At 43.0% G+C, this 26,226-nt stretch overlaps 1 protein-coding gene across 2 annotated transcripts in view; it reads right to left on the reverse strand.

The window, feature by feature from the left end:
- SLC39A11 (solute carrier family 39 member 11) overlaps nucleotides 1-26,226 on the reverse strand; it is a 2,092,456-nt gene that overhangs the window by 816,293 nt on the left and 1,249,937 nt on the right. For both annotated transcript variants that reach the window (XM_085617335.1, XM_085617334.1), the window contains exon 6: nucleotides 17,390-17,554. In XM_085617335.1, coding sequence (XP_085473461.1) covers nucleotides 17,390-17,554 — 165 coding nt within the window. The remainder of the gene's footprint in view (nucleotides 1-17,389; nucleotides 17,555-26,226) is intronic.

The raw sequence follows: 26,226 nt of genomic DNA on the forward strand, positions 1-26,226 counted from the left end.
ATTTACCCCGAAAACTCAGGACAGAACCGAACTATCTCCAGTTCAGAAAAACCTTAAAGACCCTCCTTTTCCCGCAAATATAATTTTCACTAGTTGGCTAAAACCCCTGGAGAAGCAGATCAGCGCTGGGATGCTCTTCGGAGTTACTACGCGCTTTACAAAAACCATTAAATAAATAAATAAATAAATAAATAAATAACCTTGCTCATGCTCCACACATTACCATCAGAGAGTTCTACTACCTGGTGACCCACTCTGGCACTTTTCATGGGAACGGAAAACCTGGATTCACCAGACTTAATAACTATTCCTTTCTTCACGCGGACCCACGCACCAGTATCAAAAGGAGTTACGAGACCCATATGCAGCTGGGAAAACACTTGTTTATCGCTTAATGACCATCGATGAACAAGCTTTTCCACATTGCTACATTGGTGTTACCTGCCACATTGGGACAAACCACTCTATTCTTAGTTTCCATCATCCACAACTGGTTTAAATTACACACAGCCTTCCTAACCCTCATTTTCTCAAATGGAGATCTTTCTCCCACTGTTCTGGGTGTAACTCTATAATTCAATAGTAAGTCTTTGAGTACCTGAGAACAATTTTTTCCACTGGCTAAAGCCAATTGGATACCTTCCTTCAAAACCCTTATCCACCTTTCCACAATTGCATTGCTTTGAGGATAGTACACGAAGGTATGTAAATGAGTAATGCCGTGCTTGTCTAAATAATCTTTCATCTTAGTTGACCTTAACTGTACACCATTGTCAGAAACTAAACATTTGGGAAAACCTTCCATTTCCAACACATCATTTAAGAATTGAATCACAGTATGTGAATCCACATGATGTACCAATTTTATCTTGGGACATTGGGATAGTTGATCAATGAGAACTACAACGTAAACCTGACTGTTCTTCAAACACATGGGACCGGCAATATCAAGGGAGACTCTCCCATACATTTTCAGGTCTGGAAACAGGAGCCTTTTCATAGTTAACACATTTTTGCGAGTTGTCGCTAATGGCACACTCAACGCAAGATCTGACCTTTGCTTCGATACATCTGTCAATGGCCGGCCACCAAAACTCAGCACGCAGTCTATTTTTCATACTGGACATGCGAGGGTGACCTACATGGGCCATGTCTAGCACCTGTCTAGCACCTGTTGCCTCAAATCTCTAGGTACCACCAACTGCACCCCACGAAATAGCAAATCTTCTCTAACAGATAATTCATTTGCAATGTACAAATAGGGTAACAAATCTCTATTCAAAATTTTCTTTTCTGGCCACTGTGATTTGTTATACTTGATGATCTCTTGAATTTCCTCATCATTGACACAGGCACTCCTCCATTAATCATATTTAATGCATCCATTTGACACCTCACAAATGGATACAACTCTCTCGACATCTTCATCAATAACACACTGATCACATTCCTCTTTAACAGGTAACCGGGATAAGCAATCCGCTAAAATGTTCCTGGCACCTGGAATGTACTCCACCTTGAAATGAAAATCCTGCAGTTTGTATTGCCATCTGGCAATTCTGGGTGTGCCTTCACCACACCCTTTGGTAGTGAATAATTCTACCAGAGGACGGTGGTCCGATCTAATTTTAAATTGAGTACCATAAACATATTTGCAAGAATATTTTATGCCCCACCAACATGCCAGGGTCTCTTTTTCGAGTGTAGAATACTTAACTTCTGCATCCCTAAGTGGTCTTGATGCAAACAAAATGGTGATTTGTTTTCCATCATGATGTTGCATCAAAACAACACCAATCCCTATTACTTACATCAGTAACAATGACAGAACTACAACGGGTGTCAAACGTTGCTAAAGCAGGGGTGGAAGACAATTCTTTTTTAAGATTAACAAATTCTGTAGCACATTCCTTACTCCAAACATATTGTTGGTTTTTCTTCGTAAGATCCCTCATGTAATTAGTCTTATCAGCAAACAAGGGAATTAATTTGGCTTAGTATTCAGCTAGGCCTAGAAAAGATCTTGAACTGATCTTTAGACTGAGGTCTGGAGCTTCTTCGATTGCTCTTACTGAATTCTGTTTCGGTAATATGCCTTTTCCGCTGATATTGTGACCCAAATAGCCCACAGATGCCATTTCGAACTTACACTTTTCTTTGGACAATGTCATTTCATAATTCCGCAATATGCTAAAAACTTTGCACAGAGTGTCAGCATGATCCTGCTTGTTGTTACCAAACACCAGTATATCATCTTGAAAATACAGGGTATTTTTTACATCTTTAAATAACTTATGCATGACCCTCTGAAATACAGCAGAAGCTGATATTAGACCGAAAGGCATCAGCTTGTACCTAAATGCCCCTTCAGGAGTTCTGAATGAGGTGTAAGGCTTGCTATCCTCATGTAGGGCAATTTGATGGTACGCATTGGATAAGTCCAAAGTTGAAAACACAGCCGCCTCCTTCAAAGCTGAAAACATTTCATTTATATTTGGCAATGGGTGGCGATCCACCCACACACATTCGTTCAAATCTCTAAAGTCAACACAGAGTCTAATTTTTCCATTAGGTTTCTACACTACAACCACAGAAGACAACCACTCAGACGACTCGATCTCTTCAATTATGTCCTCACTAAGTAATCTATCTAACTCTTCTCTTAACGCTTGTCTCATAGACAAAGGAATGTTCCTAACTTTATGTACTCTAGGAATGGTATTTTGTTTTAAAATAGTTTTCTGTACAAAATCTTTCAACAATCCTGGCTTAGAAGAAAAACACATTGGGGAATAATTTCTCCCACTCGGCTGTTTTATCTTCATTTACCTGAGCTATGAAATCACTATATCCTAGAACTTGTTCAGGAAGATTGGGATCCAGAGTAATGAGCAAATCTCTTTGTTGTGGCCATCCTAACAAGCAAGATCCCTACTTGGCTACATATACATTGGCAGATATAGTCTTGCCTTTAAAACTAATACTAGCAACAAAATAACCCAAAACATCAATGGGTTTTATGCCATAACCAACCAATTTTATGTCGGAAGTTATCAATTGCATGTTGGGAAATTTCTTTAACCATTGATCACCAATTAGAGTATGGCAGGCACCATAGTCAGCCATAACTTCAATATCTTGGCCCTCAATGATATCAACACAAAATGGAGAATCCTTGTCATTAAATTCATGGATACAAAGGAAAAATTCTTCAACTTGACCATCTGGTTGTTGATGGACTTCAATGATATGAGCTGGTCTGCTCGTATACTAGTTTTTGTTTCTACACATTCTAGCATAATGACCTTTGTTTTTACAATATCTACACACCTGTCCGACTGCTGGACAAGATCTGTCATTTGCCAAATGACCAGATAACCCGCATTTGAAACAGACTAAATTTTTCTTTTCAAAAGTTTGAGAACTCGTTTTAGTTTTTACTTTACAACTGTCATTTGTTTATTTATCATCACTCACATTCTTTTTTACTACTTGTACCTCAGAAGTCAGTTTTTCGGCCAACTCTTTCATACCTAACTTCATATCTTCAAACCTGTGACTTATGTCAATGGCTTTCTCTAGAGTAAGGTCTTCTGCAGCTAATAATTTCTCTTGTCATTTTGTATCACCAATTTTGTGAACTATTTGATCACGTAATATCTGATCATGGAATTCTCCATACTTACATTTTGCAGCAAGAACCCTTAAACCATTAACAAATGAATCGACGGATTCATTGGGCAATTGAGTTCTACTCAAAGATTTGTGTCTAGCAACTACCTCATTCACTTTGTAATGTATAAAGGGTCTACTTGTGAAATTGCCATGTCCTATACATCCAAATCATCTTTGTCATCTTCATCAACCACAATAGGTGGCAAATGAGTTAAGCCACGTCTCCCTTCGGCACCTAAACAATGTTTAAGAATAGCAAGTTTACGTTTATCAGTATACACGTCACCACCAATGGCTTCTAAATAGGCTTCAAACCCATCTTTCTATTGTCTCCATTCTAATACAGGATCACCAGTATTGGGTCAAAAAGATAAAGGTGCAACAATGCCTTCCATTTTAGCCTAACCAGATGTAGAATTATGTTTTGTCGAGGGTGTGTGGATCACCATATGATGTTCACTCTTTTGCTGGTGTCCAGAATGCTGAAATACAAACCGTGCAGTGGGTGCCTTTAATAACGTTTTTTTGTCAATATGTGTACTGGTGTCTCCATACACATTTACCAAAAGTTAAGTAAAAAGTTCAAAGTTTTTGGTAATATATTCTCAGAAGGAGTAAGCTTTGATGAACAAGAAATCACTGCAGTGTTGTATTTTGTTGCCTTATTGCTATGGATGGTTGGCTTTGTTTTCACTACGAAACTTTAGAGCCAGTTCCAAAATGGCCACAAGCAACAATCTGATTAGTTTCTGAGGCTGATTGGCCTTGTTTTAGGCCTGTCCAACCATACTCCCACGTGATGATCACCACGTTGGCTTCCTTGTAATGTGCTACAGTGGAGAACAGATGCTTTGTAGGACGCGCGAGCATTTGTATGACGTACTACAATGGAGGAGCCTTGCACAGGCACACTGCAGATGCTTCGTTGGGTACAAAGAAATGTAGGGTGTGCGAGGAAATGCTCGTGGGGTAAGCGCTCACAAGCCACACGCGCACATTCAAATGTCTAAGCACCGCTGCCTTAACATTAAATATGCCCGATTGGTACTCACAACCGATACCGAAAATCGAGTCTTCCTCTAGTCAGCAACGGAGACTCGCAGCTTTGCACACACAGGATATGGTGTGCGCTACGACGATTTTCTGATCTGCCGCGATGTTTTCTCTTTGCATCGGCAGCGCTCCAAGCATTCCACAACACTAATCCGCTCGTCGCCAGTCTATAATTCTTCTTTAACAATGACAGCAAAACGTGGAAGATGAAACCGTGAACTTATTGGGAGAAAGAATACAACTCTCTACAGGGAAAGCCTGGGCCAACTGACCTTTGCTGGAATCTGGTCTGTCAGGATGTTCTAGCCCCAGATTCCATACAACATAATTGGTCAGGATACAACACACTGCTTGGATGACTGCCCTATTGGCAAGTCCCGCCCAAGTGGCCCACCAGCTGTTTGCTCTCAGGACGTGGAGGATATTAGTTTTGACCTCATAAATGGGAATTTGGAGATCAAGGACCTCCGCAGCCCTTCGCATAACCACAGCAAAGGAAGCACTGTCTTCAGTGGCATGTCATGGTGGAGAAACTAGACCAGTGTCTGGGGAGGTATCCAGACCACTGGCCTCCTGAAGATCTTCCTATCATTTACCTTCCAAGTACGGGTTGGACAATCTTGTCCCCAGCATCGTAGTTCCTATTGTCTGAACCCATGCCAGAAAGTCATGAAGGACCTGAGCCTTTCCAGAAGGTAGAGGCACTCTGTCTACGTCAAAAGGATGGTAAAGTGGGTTGCAGCTCAGACGAAGGATCGGGTGGCCTCGGTAGGATTCAGGTCTGTGCCTTCTCATTGTCGGACATCGTACACAAATTATATATTTAGAATCACAAATGTTTAAATAAAACAACACTAAACCCTAAACTAAAAAGAAAAAAGGAATAAAGAAAAAGTGCAAGTGTGGCCCTTATATAAGAAACAAACTAAGTTATAGAAACCTATAAAACATTTATTTTATTTTATAAAAATCAGTATCATGAGGCTCAAACAGGTAAGCTGGTACATATAACAATTAATAGACATACACAACCAGACAAGTGGCATACAAAAAGAGGTTACATGAAAGTCGGAGTTCCAAATCTATACTGGAACTACAACACACAAGACAATGTGTCCTCCATAAATTGTGGCCACAATTGCGTCGACGGCGTTTCGACCTTTGTCATAAGCACATGGTCATCTTCAGGACTAATAAATAATTGAGCATCCCATCAAATAATCTAAAAGGTACAAAAATACCGTATCAATGATTCTTGAAAACAGGCCAAAATAAAGAAATTGAAACAAATGTGTGCAGAAAAAGTAGAAAAGAAATAAAAAATAAAAAATAACACTAAATATAAAAAGCACCTCACCATCCCCAACAGAAATTGGGGCTTCGTGTCAAAAACAAACATCGAAATGCACCATGAAAAAAACCCGTGTAGCACCCAAGTAGAAACAGAAAAGTAAGCCCGTCTTCTTCAGACTAACAATGCCTGAGATATATAAATTGTATCTCATACTCACTTTATTGGCAGGAAAATCACAAGCAGAATATCACTCAGTGCTTGTATTAAAGATCTATCCGTACAAGAAAAAGGGAGAGAATCTATGGGCCCCCTAATCATACAGAACAAACGTTCAAACAATTAACCACAAACAGAATTACTCACATGTTTGTATAAAAAGAGGATATTCGCAGGACAATCTATAAAATTCGACTTCCTTTGAATCATTAACTCAGCAGCTGTAAAAAAGTATACACCTAAATGAACAGCCTAATAGAGACGCATATTTGGCAATTAAGTTGCTACGATCGCAGAGAATCTACTGATGGTAAGTTTTTCTAACTCCTGTGTTCCTAGTAAGTAGTTTAGATAAGGCATTTTTAGCCATTGAGCACCACACGGAGAGATTTAATTTTTCTTTCTCTCTATGTAGTTTGGGAGCTCTCGGAGAAAGACATTGAAAAGGCCCCTTTTACTTATTGCTGGCTATAGATGATGAATTACATACAGGTAACGAATGTTTCTCTATCATTATTTTGTCAAAAACTACTGGCTAACAGTTGATAAGATCGTTAGATGCGTCTCTATTAGGCTGTTCATTTAGGTGTATACTCTTTTACAGCTGCTGAGTTAATGATTCAAAGGAAGCCGAATTTTATAGATTGTCCTGCGAATATCCTCTTTTTATACAAACATGTGAGTAATTCTGTTTGTGGTTAATTGTTTGGATGTTTGTACTGTATGAGTAGGGGACCCATAGATTATCTCCCTTTTTCTTGTACAGATAGATCTTTAATACAAGCACTGAGTGATATTCTGCTTATGATTTTCCTGCCAATAAAGTGAGTATGAGATACAATTTATATATCTCCGGCATTGTTAGTCTGAAGAAGACAGGCTTACTTTTCTGTTTCTTCTTGGGTGCTACACGTTTTTTTTCATGGCGCATTTCGATGTTTGTTTTTGACGTGAAGCCCCAATTTCTTTTGGGGATGGTGAGGTACTTTTTATATTTAGTTTTATTTTTTATTTTTTATTTCTTTTCTACTTTTTCTGCACAAATTTGTTTCAATTTCTTTATTTTGGCCTGTTTTTAAGAATCATTTATATGGTATTTCTGTACCTTTTAGATTATTTAATGGGATGCTCAATTATTTATCAGTCCTGAAGATGACCATGTACTTATGACAAAGGTCAAAACGCCGTCGACGCAATTGTGGCCACAATTTATGAAGGACACATTGTCCTGTGTGTTGTAGTTCCAGTATTGGTTTGGAACTCCGACTTTCATGTAACCTCTTTTTGTATGCCACTTGTCTGGTTGTGTATGTCTATTAATTGTTATATGTACCAGCTTACCTGTTTGAGCCTTATGATACTGATTTTCATAAAATAAAATAAATGTTTTATATTATTCTATAACTTAGTTTGTTTCTTATATAAGGGCCACATTTACACTTTTTCTTTATTCCTTTTTTCTTTTTACTTTAGGGTTTAGTGTTGTTTTATTTAAACATTTGTGATTCTAAATATATAATTTGTGTACGCTGTGAACCACTGTTAGGATAAATTATTGATTGCCCCTGGTTCAGGTGGTTAGGGCTGCCCCTGTGGTGGTTAATTATTCTCATTGTCGGACAGCACTAATGGCTTGGGCATTGGTGTCAGTGAATTATGATCAATGTAGATCATGCTGCTGAGGAGGGGCCCGGTACCAAAGACGCTCCAGAGGCTGAAGTGGTTCCAGAGGGCCCGAAAGGCGCTGAGGGCTTACCCACCAGCTGAACCCCAGTTCAGAAGTCTCTCACCTCCTTGTAGCCCATAACGCGACAGAGGGGGCTAGTAAGGTATCAAAAAGGCACAACATGGCATCTCAAAATTTCGCAATTTTCTGCACGGTCAATAACAGGCTCAGAAATTCCGGTTGTCATGGAACCAAGGTCAGAATCGACTCACAAGTGGACCAACTTCAGGAACGCGACCTGGAGGCCAAATGATGCCCTTGCATCTTCTCAGGGGACCAAGAATGGCGGGATGGGGCCCGAGTCCTGCTTGGACATCTTTGCGCTTCTTTTTCGATTTCCCTGAGGACTTGGAGCACAAGACCACCAGTCGCCGGCCTCAGGAGCGGGACCTACCTTTTAAATTTGACCGATCCAGGCGCTGAGTCTTGTGGTGCTATGCTAAAAAGAGCTTAGCTTCTCGATTTCAAATGACCTTGGGGTGCATCAAGGTACAATCACTGCAGGCATTGGAGTTATGATCTGACGCCAGACACCACAGGTAAACAACATATGGTCAGTCACAGACATTTGTTTGGAACATTCCCCACAGGATTTAAACCCTGTAGATTTGGAAGGTGACAATCCCTTGCACACTGGATCTTGAAAATTTACAAGAAGTCGTCCAGAAGAGATGAGGGGTACCCCTGAATCTATGTCTGTTGGTGCGTAAAAAAAGGAACTGATGTCAGCATGTGTGGGAGGTTCCTATATAGGCTAGCACATGCCAAATCAGGCACAGAGTGACTTTGGTGCAAAGTCATCAGTACCACCTGTCAGTGCACAGGGGTACTGCTGAAGATTTTCCAGAATCAGTTGCATGCCAGGGGGAGTATTTAAAAGGTGAGGAATCTGCAGTTAGAAGTCTCTATCAGAAAGGAATATGCAAGGAGGATATGCGTTCCCTCCATACGTGATGATACAGAGAGCATTGTTGAAGGTAAGAAGAGAAAGATGCAAGTTGACTCTGGTGATGCCTTTTTGGCCATCACAAGTTTGAATTCCAGGGATAATGAAATTGGTGGTAGAAGAGCCATTTTTAGTTCCAGTGACATAAGGGTTGTTAATTGACCCAAAAGTGGAATAACATTTTTTGGTTTGGGAAGGAACATTGGACCTTCTGGTTTGAAGAATATCAGGTTTTAGCAGAGCCACAAGTTGTTTGGGACACACTAAAGAGTTATTAGATGAGTCTTGGTGCTCAGGTACTTGTATATGTTACAAACGTTTTTGGAAAACATGGCATACTTGGTGCTTGGAGAGGTATTTGGGTTCCGTCACGTGGTGGCTCCTGTAACTGAAGCAGCAAATTCTTAGCAGATCTGTTTTAAATGAATGAATGAGCTGCAGAACTATTAATTGTTATAGAGCAGGGATCTCAACACAACATTCATTGGTGAATGGTTGTTCAGTAGGAAGTAATGTGTTAATTTGTAAAGTGATAAAAGGAATAGGGCTCAAGAGACTGCCTTGATCAAAATGACTGCTAATGGAATGTTGAGGCAGATTTTTGAGTTTATATTCCTGGCCGGGTAATAACTATCTAAGTTTGAAACTGCGCAGTCAAAAGTTAGCAACTTTATGTTAAAATTCTTTTAGAAGGCTTTCTGATGTCAAAGCATGAGAAACCAGCAATAGATATTGCAATCCATATGGGATACATTCTGAAGTATGGAAAAGATCAAATACAATGTATATTTTATCTAGGTTTCCAAGAGTGAAATAAATTGTGTGGTGTAGACTGCATACAAATTTATGAGAACAGAATGCAGGAATACAGAGAAGGTCAGGTAGACCAATTATTGATATACTCCTACAATTTCGAGATGGGAGAGATGTTTAATGTGTGAATCTGGCGTGGACCTAACAAGATTTGGAGCTCACTGCTTTTTTTTTTTTGGTGCAGATTTATACAGCACAAACTCAACCCGAAGGTATTGGAGAGCTTTACATGAGCACCAGTTACGTTACACAAGGACACATATTAATTTTTTTGGTAGGCACGGGGAGATTAAGTGACTTGCCCAGAATCACAGGATGTGAAATCGACCTGAGGCTCGAACTTTGGTTTCCCAGCTTCAAAGTCAGCAGTCTAGCCTGAGTCCACATCCTCTCCCCTGTTAATGAGAAGCTATGGTGAATAAGGTGTTTAGGTCAGGTGGAAACTTGACTGAAATTTTGAAGGCTGCAGATTGGTCAAATGCAGGTGTGTCTGCAATGTTTTCTTTACGTTCTACTGAATATGACAGTAATGTCACAATGAGGACTTTCAACAAGTATAATGACAGCTTCAGGTTTTGTAATGAAATGGCAACTCTACAGATATTATGAAGAGAGAATTAAGATGGGGAGAGGATATGGCCAAACGGCTAGGGCAGTTGACCTCGAAGCTGGGGAACCAGGTTTGAGTTTGGCAGGGACACTCAACATCCTGTGATTCTGGGCAAATCATTTAATCTCCCCGTGCCTAACAAAACAAGCATTTTCAATGTAATAGGTCTCGCTTTTGCGAGCGTTTCAGAAAGTGGCATTGTAAATGACAATGCCTTTTATTTATGTGTTTTAAACCCAACACATATATAAAAGGCATTGTTATTATTAATGACAATAGCTCAAACTCTCGCAAATGTGAGAGCACTTTAATGCTGGCCATGCCTCTTTCTTTAGACGCTGCTCACCGTATTCAGGTTACAGTGCGCAGCATCTAAACAAAGGGGCACGGGAAATATTAAAGTGAAAGTGCATAGGGTGTGCTTTCACACAAAGCAAAAATAATTTAGAAATGTTCCGCGCGGCCGCTGAAGTGAAAGCGGCCTGCGTTATTAATTAATAAAATAAATAGGCGCAGCAGCTAATGTGAAAGCGGCTGCCTGTAAAATAATAATTAAATAAGCTCGTCTGCTAACCTGAAAGCAGACCCGCCGTAAATAAAATATTTGAATAAGCGCAGCCGCTATTGCTAAAGTGTACCGCATAATAATTTAAATAAATACAGTAGTCAAAGCCTGGGGCGTGCTGCGATGTCGTTGGTGAAATAGGGTAAGAGCATTAAAGAAAGCAGCGCTCACCAGGTTATATTGCAGACCATGTAACACCACCAGTAAAAGGTCCAGTCGATATGGGAGGTAACAAATGCAGACAAGGCAGTACCAAGGAGGGATAACAACCCTACTAACGACTCAGAAGCCAGTGTTTACCAAGGACAATGACACAAGCCAATTAAAAATATGGGCGGAGAGTGGGCAGGGGTTCAAAACCATACTCCACTACTGCATGCCTCGCAGTAGCGCATGGGCTGCCCAGGCAAAACCTAAACATAAATGTTTCTGTTTATAACCCAACTGGTGCTCATGTAAAGCGCTCTGATACCTTCGGGTCTATTTTGCGCTATATAAAAAAAAAAGATTGCAATAAAGACACAGAGGCTAGCATTATCCCTCCCTCCTCAACCTAGTGTCTAAAAAAATTAACATATATATTTCGTTTAAAGTATTTAATGATGTGTTAGTATTTTTAATATTATGGTAAGGATAGGGTTATGTAGTTTGTTCTTAGAGACAGTTGTATTAAGTTTATGCTAAGGAAAGTTTAAAGTATATTAATTTACAAATTTTTATTACAGATAATCTACAGTGACCTTGCTCACAAAGAAGATGATACATGTGCAGTGAATGAGTGTTCTTGTTTAAGAAGTTTTATAATGTTTGGATTACTAGCAGCATAAGAGGACAAGAGTTGAATGCAGGATGATTATTTAGACTGTGGATACATTTTATTTGGAATTTTATTGTTTTGTGATGTTGTGAAGTTCTTTGAGGGCACTGTTGCATTTGTGATGGCAATAAAAGGTGATACAAAATGTAGCTTTAATGAAATCTTTTTTAGCAACTTTATTTTTGGGACTAACAACAATAAGGTCGGGAGGGGGAGGGAAAGGGTACACACGAGAAAACACTATTACCACATGCTTTCATTAACTGCGCCACTGGGGCTTGAATAAATCAAGAATACTGACATATAATGATGGGGGAGCAGGGATTACATTTGGCATTCATCAAAACCCACAAGATGATGGACGGAATGTTGCACATTAGCAAAACATTCACCCCCAGTCACAGATCTGGGTTTAATCCATCGGTATTTTGCTCACCATGCCACCCCAGTTCAGACATGCAATATGCAAATCAGTCTTGACCCTGTGCCTCATGGGAACAGTCCAGCCCGAACTGCCAAGCCATGTCTTCCCTGGACCGGAATCAAGCATCCTAGGACCGGTTTCGGGGTTTCACCCCTCTTCAGCCAGGATAGCTTGACTCCAGTGGCGTAGTGAGCACGAGACCCACGTCTAGGCATACCCTTCCTACATAAGGCGAACAGCAAAACACACAAGATGATGGACTGAATGTTGCACATTGGCAAAACATTCACCCCCAGTCACAGATCTGGGTTTAATCCATCGTTATTTTGCTCACCACGCTACCCCAGTTCAGACATGGCCATATGCAAATCAGTCTTGACCCTGTGCCTCATGGGAACAGTCCAGCCCGCACTGCCAAGCCAAGCCATGTCTTCCCTGGACCGGAATCAAGCATCCTAGGACCGGATCACTGTATTGGGGTGAATGTATGACATTGTTCTGCATTCTGTCCATCAACTGTTGTTTTTGCATTTGTCACCCCGAGTTGGAAGGGTATGCCCAGACGTGGGTCCCATGCTCTCCATGCCTCTGGAATCAAGCTATCCTGGCTGAAGAGGGGTGAAACCCCAAAACCGGTCCTAGGATGCTTGTTTCCAGTCCAGGGAGGACCTGGCTTGGCAGTTCGGGCTGGACTGTTCCCATGAGGCACAGGGTCAAGACTGATTTGCATATGGCTGGGCTCAAACTGGATCGGCATGGTGAGCAAAAAAACAATGGATTTAGGACCAGATCTCTGTACTGGGGTGAATGTATGACATTGTTCTGCATTCTGTCCATCAACTGTTGTTTTTGCATTCATCAAAACCACCATCTCAGATATCCATACTCAATGGCCGGCAGTGTCCAAGATGTTGTTGATTGAATGGGACGTCACAGATGCTGGAGAGACTAAGAGTCTGAGACATAGTCACTGTGGCACCTCCCACCCTTCAATCCCTTTTTATATGGGTCATAAACAGGTGCAAAATCTTCTCGAACTACAGTCTATCATAGATAATAATATGCGGGCAGTTTCCCATGGCTTATATAGACCACACCTTCCCCCACCATAAAACAAGCATTGGAGGACACTGTTACTACCATATTTGAGCTTCACACGAGCAAGCCCCCAGTAGCACGTGGGTCATCGGTTTTCCTAGCGGATCGGTCAAGGGATAAAGGCCTTGGTCAACAGAGTGTCCTAATAAGATAATTAATGGGTCCTGTGGGACTGTAATATTCATGATGGCCGGTACGAGCTGGAGTATATCTTGCCAGAAAGCTTGGATGTGAGCGCATGAGTAGCATGACACGTTCTCCGCAATCCTTCCAGAATGTGTCTGGGCTGCCGAACATTTTGTATAATCTCATGGGTGTGCAGTACCATCTTGTGAGAAGTTTATAGGTGGTCTGTTCGTGATGGACACATATGGAGGATCCTGCAGCCCTCTGCCTTATCAAATTTCATGTTTCATCAGGTATATTTGTCTCTAGGTCCCTCTCCCATCTTGCGATATAGGTATGTTTTCCATATGGGTATCGATCTATAAAGCAGAGAAATCCCCTTACAACAAACATTGTTCATGAATAGGGTTTGTAGGGGCGACACTTCTCTGCTCAATTTGTTGCAAAGAAGTCTCCCTTCTACCCAGTGTGGAGTCTGCATCAATCTAAAGCTAGCCCCTCTGCCCAACTGGAATTGTTGCATTAAGTGGTCCCTGGTTTGAAGTTGACCATCAGTAAAAAAAAAACCCTGTAGACAAGGGGGTTTCCATTTTTAATGAATTCTGGAGTCTCTCCTTTTTTGATTTATTTATTTACGAAGTTTTATATAGCGCTGGCTAGACCCGGAGGTATCAGAGCGCTTTACATGAGGATCAGAGTGTTACAAGTTACATAATTACATCAAGTAACAGGCTTCAAGTAAAGACATAGGAGAAAACAAAAACATGAGATGTGGGGGAGGGAAGGAAACACAACGGGCGACGAGGAAAACAATGTCAGATGTCCGGCTGGGTAGGTGTCGGACGAGGGGATGAACCAGAGCAAAAACTCCTCTATAGCTGCATAGGACAGCTCCACTGGGCATCGGCCAAGGTTGCTCGGGCTCCGAGGTAAGTACAAACAGTTAGGTTATCCTCCCAAGGGGCATCGTCAAAGTTCCATCGAAAGGCATCGGTCCTGGTGCTACTGGGAAGCGCCTTCTGCTACGTTCTCCAGTTGGCCCCCAGGACAAAAGTGGTGAGAGGAGAGGTGGAAGGGCTAGATTCCAAGGTCGGCAGATTGTAGGACAACCCATCGTTCTTGCCTTCAAACCTCTTGGCGGGGGAGGAGCTTAAGAGAAGTTGTGCCTAGAGACCTGTTCCTCATCAGATTTTAGTCTTCTATAGCCCCCCCACAGCGACATTGTATATTTGTTCTGGGCGCCATTTTAGAGTTAGGCAAGTCCGGGCTGACCTATTCTTTGAATAAGCAGGTCTCACTATGCCCCAGTATAGTGTGCTGATAATAAGGAGCTCTCTGGGAACCAGCCGACGTCTATGTTTTGTGGTGCTTTCTCGCTGGAGGCCTTGTTGTGCACCTTCGGTCTTCTATAGCGTAAGAAGTTAGTAGCTTCCCCAGTCAAATGTCCCCCGTGGCGGCCATCTTAGGGTGAGGCTCAAGTTGCAGCTCTGGATTCTCCTCACATCTGATTCCCACGCTGCATCCTTTATGGACCTCGGGGACTCCTGTTTAAAACCTCCCCATCAACTGGCACCTCCCGTGCTACTTGAGAGGAGATCTACCCACTGGGGTGCTGCTCCTGCCATCTTGGAGTCAGGCGGCACAGAGGTGTACCCCCCGGTATCCCCGTTGCCACGCACCTTCTTGATGCTGATCAGTCCCAGTTCAGTCCCAGGCAGCCCGGGGGCCCTCCAGGCAACGTGCACACCGAGCCTGCCCTCCGGTCTTGGAATCCCACTCTTCATATTAATTGTACAATGACCATTCTCGCAGCTGGATGGTGCGGCTGCACAGCACAGGGTGAGGAACCTCACCTATAAAGAAGATAGCACAGTCCACCTTTCACAGACTCTGGGTATTCAAGGCCCCCTTTTGAAAGGAACACCGGGAGAAAGTATTTCAATTTCTGGGACATAAAACGAATTTACTTCCAATTTATCTCGAGCAGGCTGATATCTATGATGAGGCCCATTGTTAATTTCACTCCATCTGTGATTTGATCCCTGAAATTCAGTAATAATGTGGATCTTCTACCCTGCATTACTCCCTTTACGTGCACCTCTCTACCGTCTGCATATAAACATCTTGTCTCCACTGCCAACAATGGGATATCCGTTTTCCCTAGATTTGGCTTTGACGTTGGATTCTCAAGAAGCATCAGCTTAGTATTTCGACAGTCAAAAAACCTTTCTTCGCCCACCTGCGCAGATAAGACAGCATGGCGCGGTGCTTACGCGGAGGGTTTGTCACCATGGATAGCAGATGACAATAACATCTATTTGAAGGGCTTCCACTGTAGATTCTGCTTTGATCGGTGAATACAATGCCAAACCAGGCAACAAAAGAATTTAAATTAAAGTGGCATTTGATTTGTTCAAGATGCTCTACTTTTGCTTATTCTCACAGGGAGGAAACTGTGTGACAGACTCTTAAAGAAAACTGCCTGACTACAGATCCCTGTTGATCAAAGCTGGGCGGACGTGATCTGGCAGGAGATGTGCCAGGTGTGTGCAGCGCCGTGAAATCAAGTCTGAGCTAGAGACCTGCTAGGCATGTGACGGTGCAGCGAGACAGTACCCAATGCTTGGGAAGTCCGTGTCCAGCTGCTGAGATGGATTCAAACCAGGCCTCGTCTGCAGCTGAAGCATGTGGCCAGTATCTGGGTCCTGTCCACAGACATCAGTTCAATGATCTGGGTCAGATGGTTCCACCAAATAACAAGGAGAGGCTACATACAGAGATGTATATTGTACAACTGGCCTCAAACACAGCAAGAGAAGGGTATCTGCTTTTTATTGGCATAAGGTTGGGGGCTGCTGGATCAAGTAAAGGCCTTCTGATTTGAAATTATAAATGAATGTTCTCAAAGTCTCAGCCTAAAGTACAGCTAAAAAAGATGCTTCTTATAGGATCAGTACTTACCTCAAAAGGCAAAACGTCTGTTAAACGAAGAGCAAAGGGAGTACTGCAGGTCTCATACAGGGCCTGAAGAAACATGATCACATCACCCCCAATATCATGTTGAACTGTTTCCATGTCAAACTTGTAGCGTTTGTGCGAAATATGTACCCACGACAAATGGCCACAGCATATTGGATTTGACATGCCATATCAGGTCAAATGGGCATTGTTCCAGTCTCTGATATAGTTATCGGCACAATGCGGCAAGTTTCTGGCTCTGGACTTCTTAGTCGGAGATGGAAAAGACATACAACTCTGACTCCAGTAATCAGATATAAATATTAGCGACTTTGAAATCCTATTTTAATGCTCAGAGACACAGGATTGTGGAAACCTAACTTGCACCTCAAAGGAGTGGAGTATTCCTAGTTTCGAATTCCTATTTAAACATTAAAAATTTATCAGTCAGTGAAAAGAATTGAAGTAGAATACCTTGAACACTTCACAAGCGGCATCTTCAACGGCGGTATCTGAAGCAGCAGCAGTAACCTGTCCATAACCCGTCCCATCCCCAGCCTATCAGCTATCTACAGAGCCTCACTTCCAGATAACATATTTTACTCAAAAACTTTCTTAAAAAATAGATCAGTTATAATTCTGACCAGCTCAAGGACTAATCTATATTGACCTCTCTCTATTGACTGAAGTCAATGTGTGACACCAAATCAATCTGAACTACTCAAGAGAGTGCACAGCATGACTGCCAATTAGTAACAGGAGTCTTATCTATTCCAATGGTGAGGAAATTGTGAAACCCAATGTTCTGGATAATTTTAGTACAGATTCTACCATCACACTTCACCCGTTCCCAACACATCAATGGTGACGGACAACATGTCAAAAGATATTAGCACTCAGCGTTCCCATTCACTCGAAGGGCAACATAGTACATCAAAGAAGGCCGAGTGATCAAACTGACGATTCATAAAAGGTCTTTGTATGTATGGTGGTTGAAAGAATCTATTTCTGGCAACAACATCACGTACAAATAACATATAGCCATAACTCCATATTTACAAGGCTTACCTGGGATGTTGTGTATCGTTATTGCCAGGATCAGCAGCATAATTCGCCTCCAGCTGCTGTCTTGTTTTGGTGTGTTCTCACGAAGAGTTGACGCGACTGGCTCATCAGCACTCGTAGATTGGGCGCCTTTCTTTCTCTGGTACACCTCACCATTCTCAAACTTGTCTGCATGAGAGAAAACACATGATCTGGAGTTAGACCACTTTTCCAAAGCACTGTCGTGGTGAAAGAGTAGGAACTTCATTATTGGCTCCATTTTAAGGATAAAGCAAATACTTGGCAAATTTAAAGGAGTATCTGAACCTCAAAGTCTTGCGAGTACATTTTGTATTCTGATTACTAATCTACTGAATTTGAAAAACAAAGTTTGCACAAAGTCTAAACAACAACAATATGAGTATTAAAGTAGTCTATCTGAAAACGAGTTTGTTTCTACTATCTACCAGCCTAGAATTCATTAATTCGAGAATTAGGGGACAACTGATCATTATACGTAAGTCTCCGCGCAATATTCCCTGCTCTTAAAAAATCAAAAACAAAATCAAACTGTAGTGTGCATTAGAATATTTAAGTACGACTCCCATGAGAAATGAAGGGAGGAAAAAAGGGATGACAATAGTTTTGGCTCAAGACACATTTGTGGAGAGGAACTTTGCAAACGTTCCCTAAATTAAATAGAACATGGTTAGATTTCCCCCATACTGTAAATCGTTGATCAATGTCAGGCCTCTGCAAACACCACTGATAAACAAATGGAAAATCGTTACCAAAGCTCAAGGAGGCTTTCCTAGACAGTCAGCATTCCAGCGATAAACCAGTGTATTTCCCAATTAATACATTTGGATAGTAGTGTAAAAGTGGTTTCATTTATTGAGTATATTCCGAAGCTTTATATTGCGAGATACTGAATTAAATCATAATTAGGCACTGTAGGATGTGAAGCAATAGATATCACATAACAGTAGACTCGGGAATACTTTTTCTTTGACCAAGACATGGACGCCAGTCCTGCAACAGAGGATCTGCAGTGATCCTTCGACACGGAGTAGACACTGGCACAGCTGCTATGCGAGTGGAGGTCCAAAACCATGTACTCAACCCCTGCACCTTGATTGGGGCAAGGTTGGGTACACAAGTGTAGGAGAGTAGGGTCTGCTTTCTATGTTCACCCCCACTTTTTGCTTTTGCTTTACTGGTTTTCGACTTAGATGTGGCTGTGGGCCTGCTAATCAGACCCACAGCCCTGCTGTTCTCTCTCTAAATTAATACTATGTACTTTAGGTGCATAACCCATTTGGATAGGATCACCTTATTGGCCCCTGTACAGTGTACCCTAGGTACCCAGGGCATAGGTGTACCCTAGGCCTACCAGGGGCTGCAGCATGTATTATGCCACCCCTGGCCTGGCCTTCCATTTTGACACAACTGGCTGATCACTCAGCTGGGGCAAGGTCGTGTAATCACCCCTTGCTTAGGTGTAGTATTCCTATACCTAACTTACATATAGACACATGTGTACCTATCAGTCACTCCTATGGCAGGCCTTGACAATCCTGGAGGCAGAGTGCTTGGTAACATGTGAGATGGTGCTCTAGCATGAGCTGAGCCTGTCTGCAGCTTTCGGAACCTTGTCCTTATAGCTGTTCTATGATATAGCCTACCATATACTCTTAAAGTGCCTTATAATCTTAGACGGTTATGGTAACTATGGTTTGGCTTTATAGAAACATGTCGTGTAAGGTGTCTAACACTGTGGAATAATACCCCCATGCCATTTCTGGACATGAGAATATTATTCCCCCCTTCTAGAGGGAAAGACATGTTAAAATCATACTTCAACTGTTAGCCTCTGACCAAAGCCTCAGCATCACAAAATGGATGCTGCTGCCACGACACAAGTCTGACCTCCTGCAGCTGGGAGTGATCCCAGCCAGGGAGGCCTGGACAATAGGTTTCCTGCTTGGGGAGGTGCTAGCACCTCCCCAGACAGCCTTTAGTGTATTGGGGCAGGGTGGGCTGAAAGGAATGAGACATGCCTGGGGCACACAAGGTGTTCCTTGCATAGTCCAGTTCAAACCGGCACTGGGGCACTCCAGCCCCAGCTCTGGCGCGAAACTGGACAAAGGGAAGTGGGTGTAACCACCCCCTCCCAGGTCCCACCCATAAGGCGTGACCTAGCAGGTATCCCAGCCCCCCAGATTAGTATAAGAGTGGGAGTTGGGCCTCAAGACTTTAGATTATCCTGAACCTGCAAAACTGAACAGAAACTCTGGACCTTCGACATTCGACGAAAGAAGAAGACTGAAGAATCTCCCTTGTAGCCAAGGAGTGGCTACCCTGTGCAAACAGGCACCATCAAGAGACTACCCTTTGCTTTGCCCACGTTCTACGAGGAACCGACTGCAGAGCCTGACCAGAGCCTTGACTTCCAGACTTCTCCGACCCTGATCCACATCTGCAGCAGAGCTGAGATCCGTAGAGGCGACGAGCGACGTGGGACCGGCTACCTGGAAAAAGTGGCTAGTAACTTAAAGCGCAGCTTCTGAGGTACCCTCGAAGTTGTGCACCGGGGATTGAGAAGCCCCAACCCCAAGCACCATCTGCATCGAAGATCAGCCCCCCACACTCCACGAGTCCTGCGTGGGGCCCTTCAGCATTTTCCTGCTTGCCGCGTCTGTCCGGTTGCTTGCCCGCTGGCTAGTGGCCTTTGTGACGACGCACCCTGAAATCTTCTGCGCTGGTTTGGCTCCTCCAGACTGGCTCCCGCTTCTCTGCAAAGAAGAAGCACCCCAGACCTTCCTGGTCTGCACCAGAAGCAAGTCCTCCGTTCTTCGTGGGTTCCGCTTGCCAAGGCTTGGTGAGTCCTAGTCCAACTTCGACGCCGCCGACAGCAAGAGCCTTCGTGGGACAGCTCGCCTCCTGGTCCTGGTCGTCCTCGACGCTTCCTGGTCCTCCTGGCTGCAGCGACAAGCTTCACCTTCACCTGCAAGTCTTCACGACATCGCCTGGTTCCTTCCTGGTTCCACGTGGTCACTGGCTAGTGACCTTGACTCTGTCCCTTCTGCTTGCAGGTTTCTTCTCTTCTTGATCCCAGCCTTGGGATCCACCGGACACTCTTCACTGACTGCCTGTCAGCATCTTTCTTCAGGCATCCATAGGAGTCGACGACGAAAACGACGCATCTTCACCCCTATGCACCCGCAGCCTGTGGGCTAGGTAACTTGGGTACTCCGGTGCTCATCAGGATAGTGACTATCCTAGTGTCTAGTTTTCAAGTCTCAACTTCCTAGCTACTCCGGAAGTGTCCTAAATCTACTGTTTTCTAAACTGTACTATTGCTATTGACTTTTACGCATTACGCGTGAGTGTTTCCACTCTGCACACGAATCCCGTGGGCCTCCCACTTCCTAACTAACGCTAGTGTAGTGTAGCCCCAGCGATTCCCTAGGCCTAGGCCTATTCTATTTCCGTGACAGTGGTTCTTATACCACTTACTTAGTATATGGTTTGCGTGGCCCCTAGGGCCTAACTGTATTACTTACCTGTGTGACTTAATGTATGCTTAAATAAGACTGTGTTGTTTACCTCTAATCTCATAAAGAGTGCTGAGGGTTTGCTTAGAATAAATACACTTTATTTTATATATATATCTGTTGTGGTGTCCTTTCATTTGGTATTCAAGGGATTATATATGGTATCACAGCTGGCTTCACATGCCATTCAGAGTTTAGCCTAAGACTGCTCTTGTCCATGCTACCACTAGGATAGCTGGTCTATAAGGTTGACTTTACAACCAATCACCATAAGGGTATTTGGACTGATATAAGGTGTACACTATAACTAGTGAAATCATACATCAGGCCAACTTCTCACAACAAGTGTGCACTCATATTTGAAAAATCCAAAGGATAGGATTTTCAGACTGCGGAATTGTTATTTCACATGTTTAGGTTTACAGCCAATAGGTTAAACGTTTTAATAGAGGTGCTAGACTCAAATGTTTATTTTACAAAGAGAAATATGTAATACTACAAACTGCCCACTGCCATTTTTTTCAACCTTGGCCTTAGCTCAACTGTGTCTTTTTGGCGGTTCTCATCCGGAAGATGCATCCTTTCACCACGTCAATCACGTCAATAGTCATAATATACGTTCAGAATGACCCCAAGGTTCCTTGATGACTTATTGAGATTACGAAGTTGCCACAGGATGGACAAGAGCAGTTTGACCCTGGACTTTGGTGATTGCGTTCTCACGCATTAGGAGATCCTCTTCACTGCAGGAAACCTTCACTCACCGAAGTCAGAGACCTGAGGGCACTCATTTGAGGCTTTAAGGTGCTTTGTAATTTAGTTTACAATGTAATGTTGTGCAGTATGAAGAAGACCCTATCATCAGAGTACCGTACAAAGAAGAGGCGCAGAAACAAATTGCACATGGCATGAATTTAGCTTGGATGGCTCTGATAGACGTTTACATGCAGTTCTTCAACTCAGAAAGAATGCCTCACGAAAGTGGAAAAGAAACAGACAATACTATTCCCTCACCACCTGCAAACCTATGTAGAAGCATAGCAAACACTGATAGGTAAAAGACCAACCTTTTATGTAGGTGCTGGCATACCAGTTGTAAAAAAAGAAAACAACAAATGTATCAGGCGGTGCCCGTACTTTTAGAGCAAAACAGGTCGGCTTCTACAAGTCCCTAAACCTCTCAAACACAAAGTCTTGAAAGAGGCCTTCTCCAGAATGGCTGCAGCATCCTAGAACTCTTCACGGCTCTCTTTAGGAAAGCACCTCTAATCAACACTTTCAAACAGGAGCTCCAAATGTGCCTAACACAGAAGCTCGCGGTCTCCCTGCCATGATATTCGCCTCCACTGGTGGACACATCTAGCTTTACATGACTCACTGTGAGTTTGCTCTTCACAGTTACCCATCTATATGCTCTTCCGCCTGTCTCTCAGGAGCTTGAACGCCACCTGTGTTCAACATTTTGTAAGAGTCTCCAAATGTATGGTTTCATTTTCTCGATTGGCCGATGTTGCATGACCGAGAGGAAATGTTTCTGCAGTTTTCTACTTTTAAATGTCTCTTTATGGACTCAGACACCTACCTCTATGGCCTGCACTTTGGAAAACAATTTACATAAATGAAATATAATAAAAAAGTATAAGAATAACTATGAGAAACTGAGCATCAACGTTAGGTTGTCCAATCAGGGCATGACAAGGACAAGGTACATAAAGGGCCACAAAACATGGGACTATGCAAAATGCATCTCATCAAGCAGTTGAGGGATGCATCACAGACAGCTGAAGGAGGACTGACTATTACCCATTCCTGAGGGGGGGGAGGAGGAGCATGACAGTGGAGTAGGCAAATGAATGAAATACCTACTTCCGCGTCACCTGCGATCCAGCGGCTGCACCCCAGAGATACTGCACTCCGCAGTCCGACCAACAGCACCCCACAAACACCAGCCCTTCCATTAACATGCCTGGCCCCTCTACATACCTCCCCCCAGTTCTCCATTAGACACTTCCCCTAGTTGAACCATGGGTGGCGCAAGTAACTTGCATATCATCACCCCCTAAGAAGTGCAGGGCCAGTTTAAGGGATTATCGCCGAGTTGCTGTTTACTGGTTATTGTTACTCGCTCAGCACCAATACAGCGTCTCAACACTCTTGCTGAAATTGCTGTGATGTACCTGTATTTATGCGACCCAATGAGCTTCTCGAAAAATGTCAATACAAGTAGAAGAATGAAATACCTTCAGCAATACATACATTGTTTGGTCATTAATACCGATGGATGCACTGAAAGTCAAGGAAGGAATGATACAAAGAAACGGATGATCAGAATGGCCTGATGGAAAGAAAAGGGGATGCGAAGCAATAAAACAGGTGAAGCCACATTTGGAGTATTGAGTGGTTTAAGCTGTTGTGAAAAGAAGTAACCCTACTGATGGAGGTGAACACCCCTTCCCAAGTCAGGGCAAGCTGACCAAGGGATTTACCATCCACCCGGTCAGACACAATTGGGGTTGAATATTCATGCCATTAAAATGATGTGGTCAGATTGACTATCATCTTACATCTGCACAACTTTGACATCACCATCACCGTAAAAAGACAAACCCTCACTTTTACGACAATGGAGTTATTGGTGACAGCCTGTACCGCCTCTTCTGTATCGAGCCTTACAATATAGTCTCTTCCAAGGATTCCAAAATGAACATTGCTGATGTCCACACATCTGAAAAGTTGTAAGTTGTCAAAGCAAGTTTTCCCTGATTTCTCGACCAAAAAGAGTAATTTATGTAATTCCACGCAAAATGGTGACACGCGGGCCTTTTTTGCTATTAAAGAAACGAAACTGTCACATAAATAAGTACAGAATGAGCAAATGAAAAACCTCGCAAAAAGCGCACGGTATTCACATACACATAAGGAGTGAAGAAAAAACCGATCATCAGTTTCAAGTACAATTAAAAGGACGTGCAGTGACATCAAACATTCGCCGAAAGACGAATTTCTCAATATAACATGCAATGAAATTCGCGTTACCATGCTAGTTGTTTTCTGAAAAATGGTACCCCACTTCATGACATACATTGTTGTGTATAATAAATCTGCATATTTACATAGTTGCCGTCATAGGCGGATGACGGGAATTTCATTTCGGCATTGTCTGTGGCACAATGCACAAATCAGATCCGCTTTTGCTCTTTAAACAAAGGAGAATCAAACGTTCTCACAGCATAATCTGCACATGGTAGGTTGCGAGTATTTCAAGATGGAGGAAATGAAGGACCTTGCCTAGAATGGGAAGGGCGCCCTTACGAGATGGCACTCTGTTCTAAAAGGCTTGGTTGTATCTTTCATCCACTTTTAAACTGTTTAAAACAGGCAACGTTACAGCCAAAGTAGTTGCACTTTTCTGAAATACTATGTGGCTTGTCCACACCTATACTCAGGGACTTGCCAGACTTTGCCACAAGTGTGAGAAATTTAGGTCCAGTCTAAGACTCTCAAGGGCTATGTTTTTAGAGACATCCTAATCACATTCAACTTTTGATTTGCACCTTAAATTCTCCCTTCCTCAACTGTTTTTCCATCAGAATTTGTCTGAAAGACCTACAAGAAACTGCATTTTTAATTGTTGATTAGGGACCCTTCGCCTGAGTCTTAGGGGTTCGTGAGATGGAGGGGAGACCACCACAGACAGCCTGTCGTTGGCTGTCTCACTACTACGGAACCACCTTCACCGCCCGCCACATTAGGATGTTGGGCGGTGTGATGGCGGTCGGAAACACTGACCGCCGCTCATTGGATGGGCTTCTTGAGCCCTCCGTTGTGGCGGAGGACCTCGCAATCCCTGCAATGGTGGCGGTGCCTACCAGGCACTGCCGTAGGGATTACGATGTCCCTCCCCACCAGCCTTTTCATGGCGGTTCATCCACCATGGAAAGGCTGGCGGAAAGGGACATTGGGGGCCGGTAGCGGGCCCTCTTTTTCCCCTGGCCCTCCGATGAGGGCACTGGGGGACACCTATGGTGCTCCCCTACATGTCCCTGCGCCATAGTGAAGGGATATGTCAAGTGACCCCTTTTTGTATTGCGGCGTGTGCTGCAGCCAGCAGCACCAGCCGCAATACAAAAGATAGGCATTGCGACCGCTGTGGTAGAGGTCGCATCATAATGTCTATGTCGGGACCGCGAACAGTCTGTCGGGCGATCCCGATTTCCAATAGGGTGCCATCCGCCCGCCATCCTAATCAGCCCCCAAGTAAGAAGGAAAACAACTATCTGAGACTGCAGTAGGCCTGCACCACCTCCAGATCCTACAGTGGCTCAACTGAAAAGGATTCCAGATATGCCAATTCCTTCAGCAACATGTAACAATTTACAAAACAGGTACCCACTGACGGCTTATTATTTTCAAGGAACTCAAATTAGTACAGCCTGAGTAGGTAAACGCGACCCTTGTGTAAAGTACTTTTATAAGGTTTGAATCCTTGCCTTGCATTGTAAGATGTCTCTGTTGTAAATTAGCAAAACATTTGCAAATGTAGCGCTCAAGTGAAAGAAAATATGCTGAGCTCTACGTGCAGACCTCTTTTCCCATATGAGGCTTTTACATTTCAGTAAGTCATTCTGAAGCCGATCTACTAACCGTGCCACTCAAGATGCAGCTCCACGATCCAAAGAAATACTCCATGGATTCATAGAGACGGTGCCCAACAGCACAAGCGCACCACAGGTAATATCTAAGGACAGGTGAAGGCAGTTTGTGACTTCACCTCAATAATCAAAGCAATGAGGAGCCAAAAATGAAGAATTGATACAAATTGTTAAAGAGCTTTTGCTCCATGTGAAACCTGAAGGTAGATGGTACTATTTGTAGGTAAGGTGATGATGGCTCATGACTTCAGCCCCATAATCAAGGAGCCATAGAAGCGAATATGAAGGAAACCATGAGTCACAGATAAAATCCCAGCATTTGAATAAATTGATCACCATGTGACATCAGAAGCAAAAACTAAAGACGGATTTTATAAATAGTGATCTCCAAGGTCTATGGTTTCTAAAGCTCTTGTCTAAAATGTGAATGCCCTGCTTTTATAGATGGGTAACTAATGGAACTTAGCCTGCTTTTAGGTACTTTCTGAATACTGGCAGATTAGGACATTGCAGCAGAGTGGGGTGTAATGTTTCCATGAATTATGGGTCAATTGGAAGTCGAAAACATGAGTCAAATCTCGTGATTCCACAGACAGCAGGCTAAAAAAAAAGTCATTTCCCTCTTTTTCAGCATCTACAAACCATGATACAA

Source organism: Triturus cristatus, chromosome 7 (assembly GCF_964204655.1).
Source record: "Triturus cristatus chromosome 7, aTriCri1.1, whole genome shotgun sequence".
Taxonomy (NCBI): domain Eukaryota; kingdom Metazoa; phylum Chordata; class Amphibia; order Caudata; family Salamandridae; genus Triturus; species Triturus cristatus.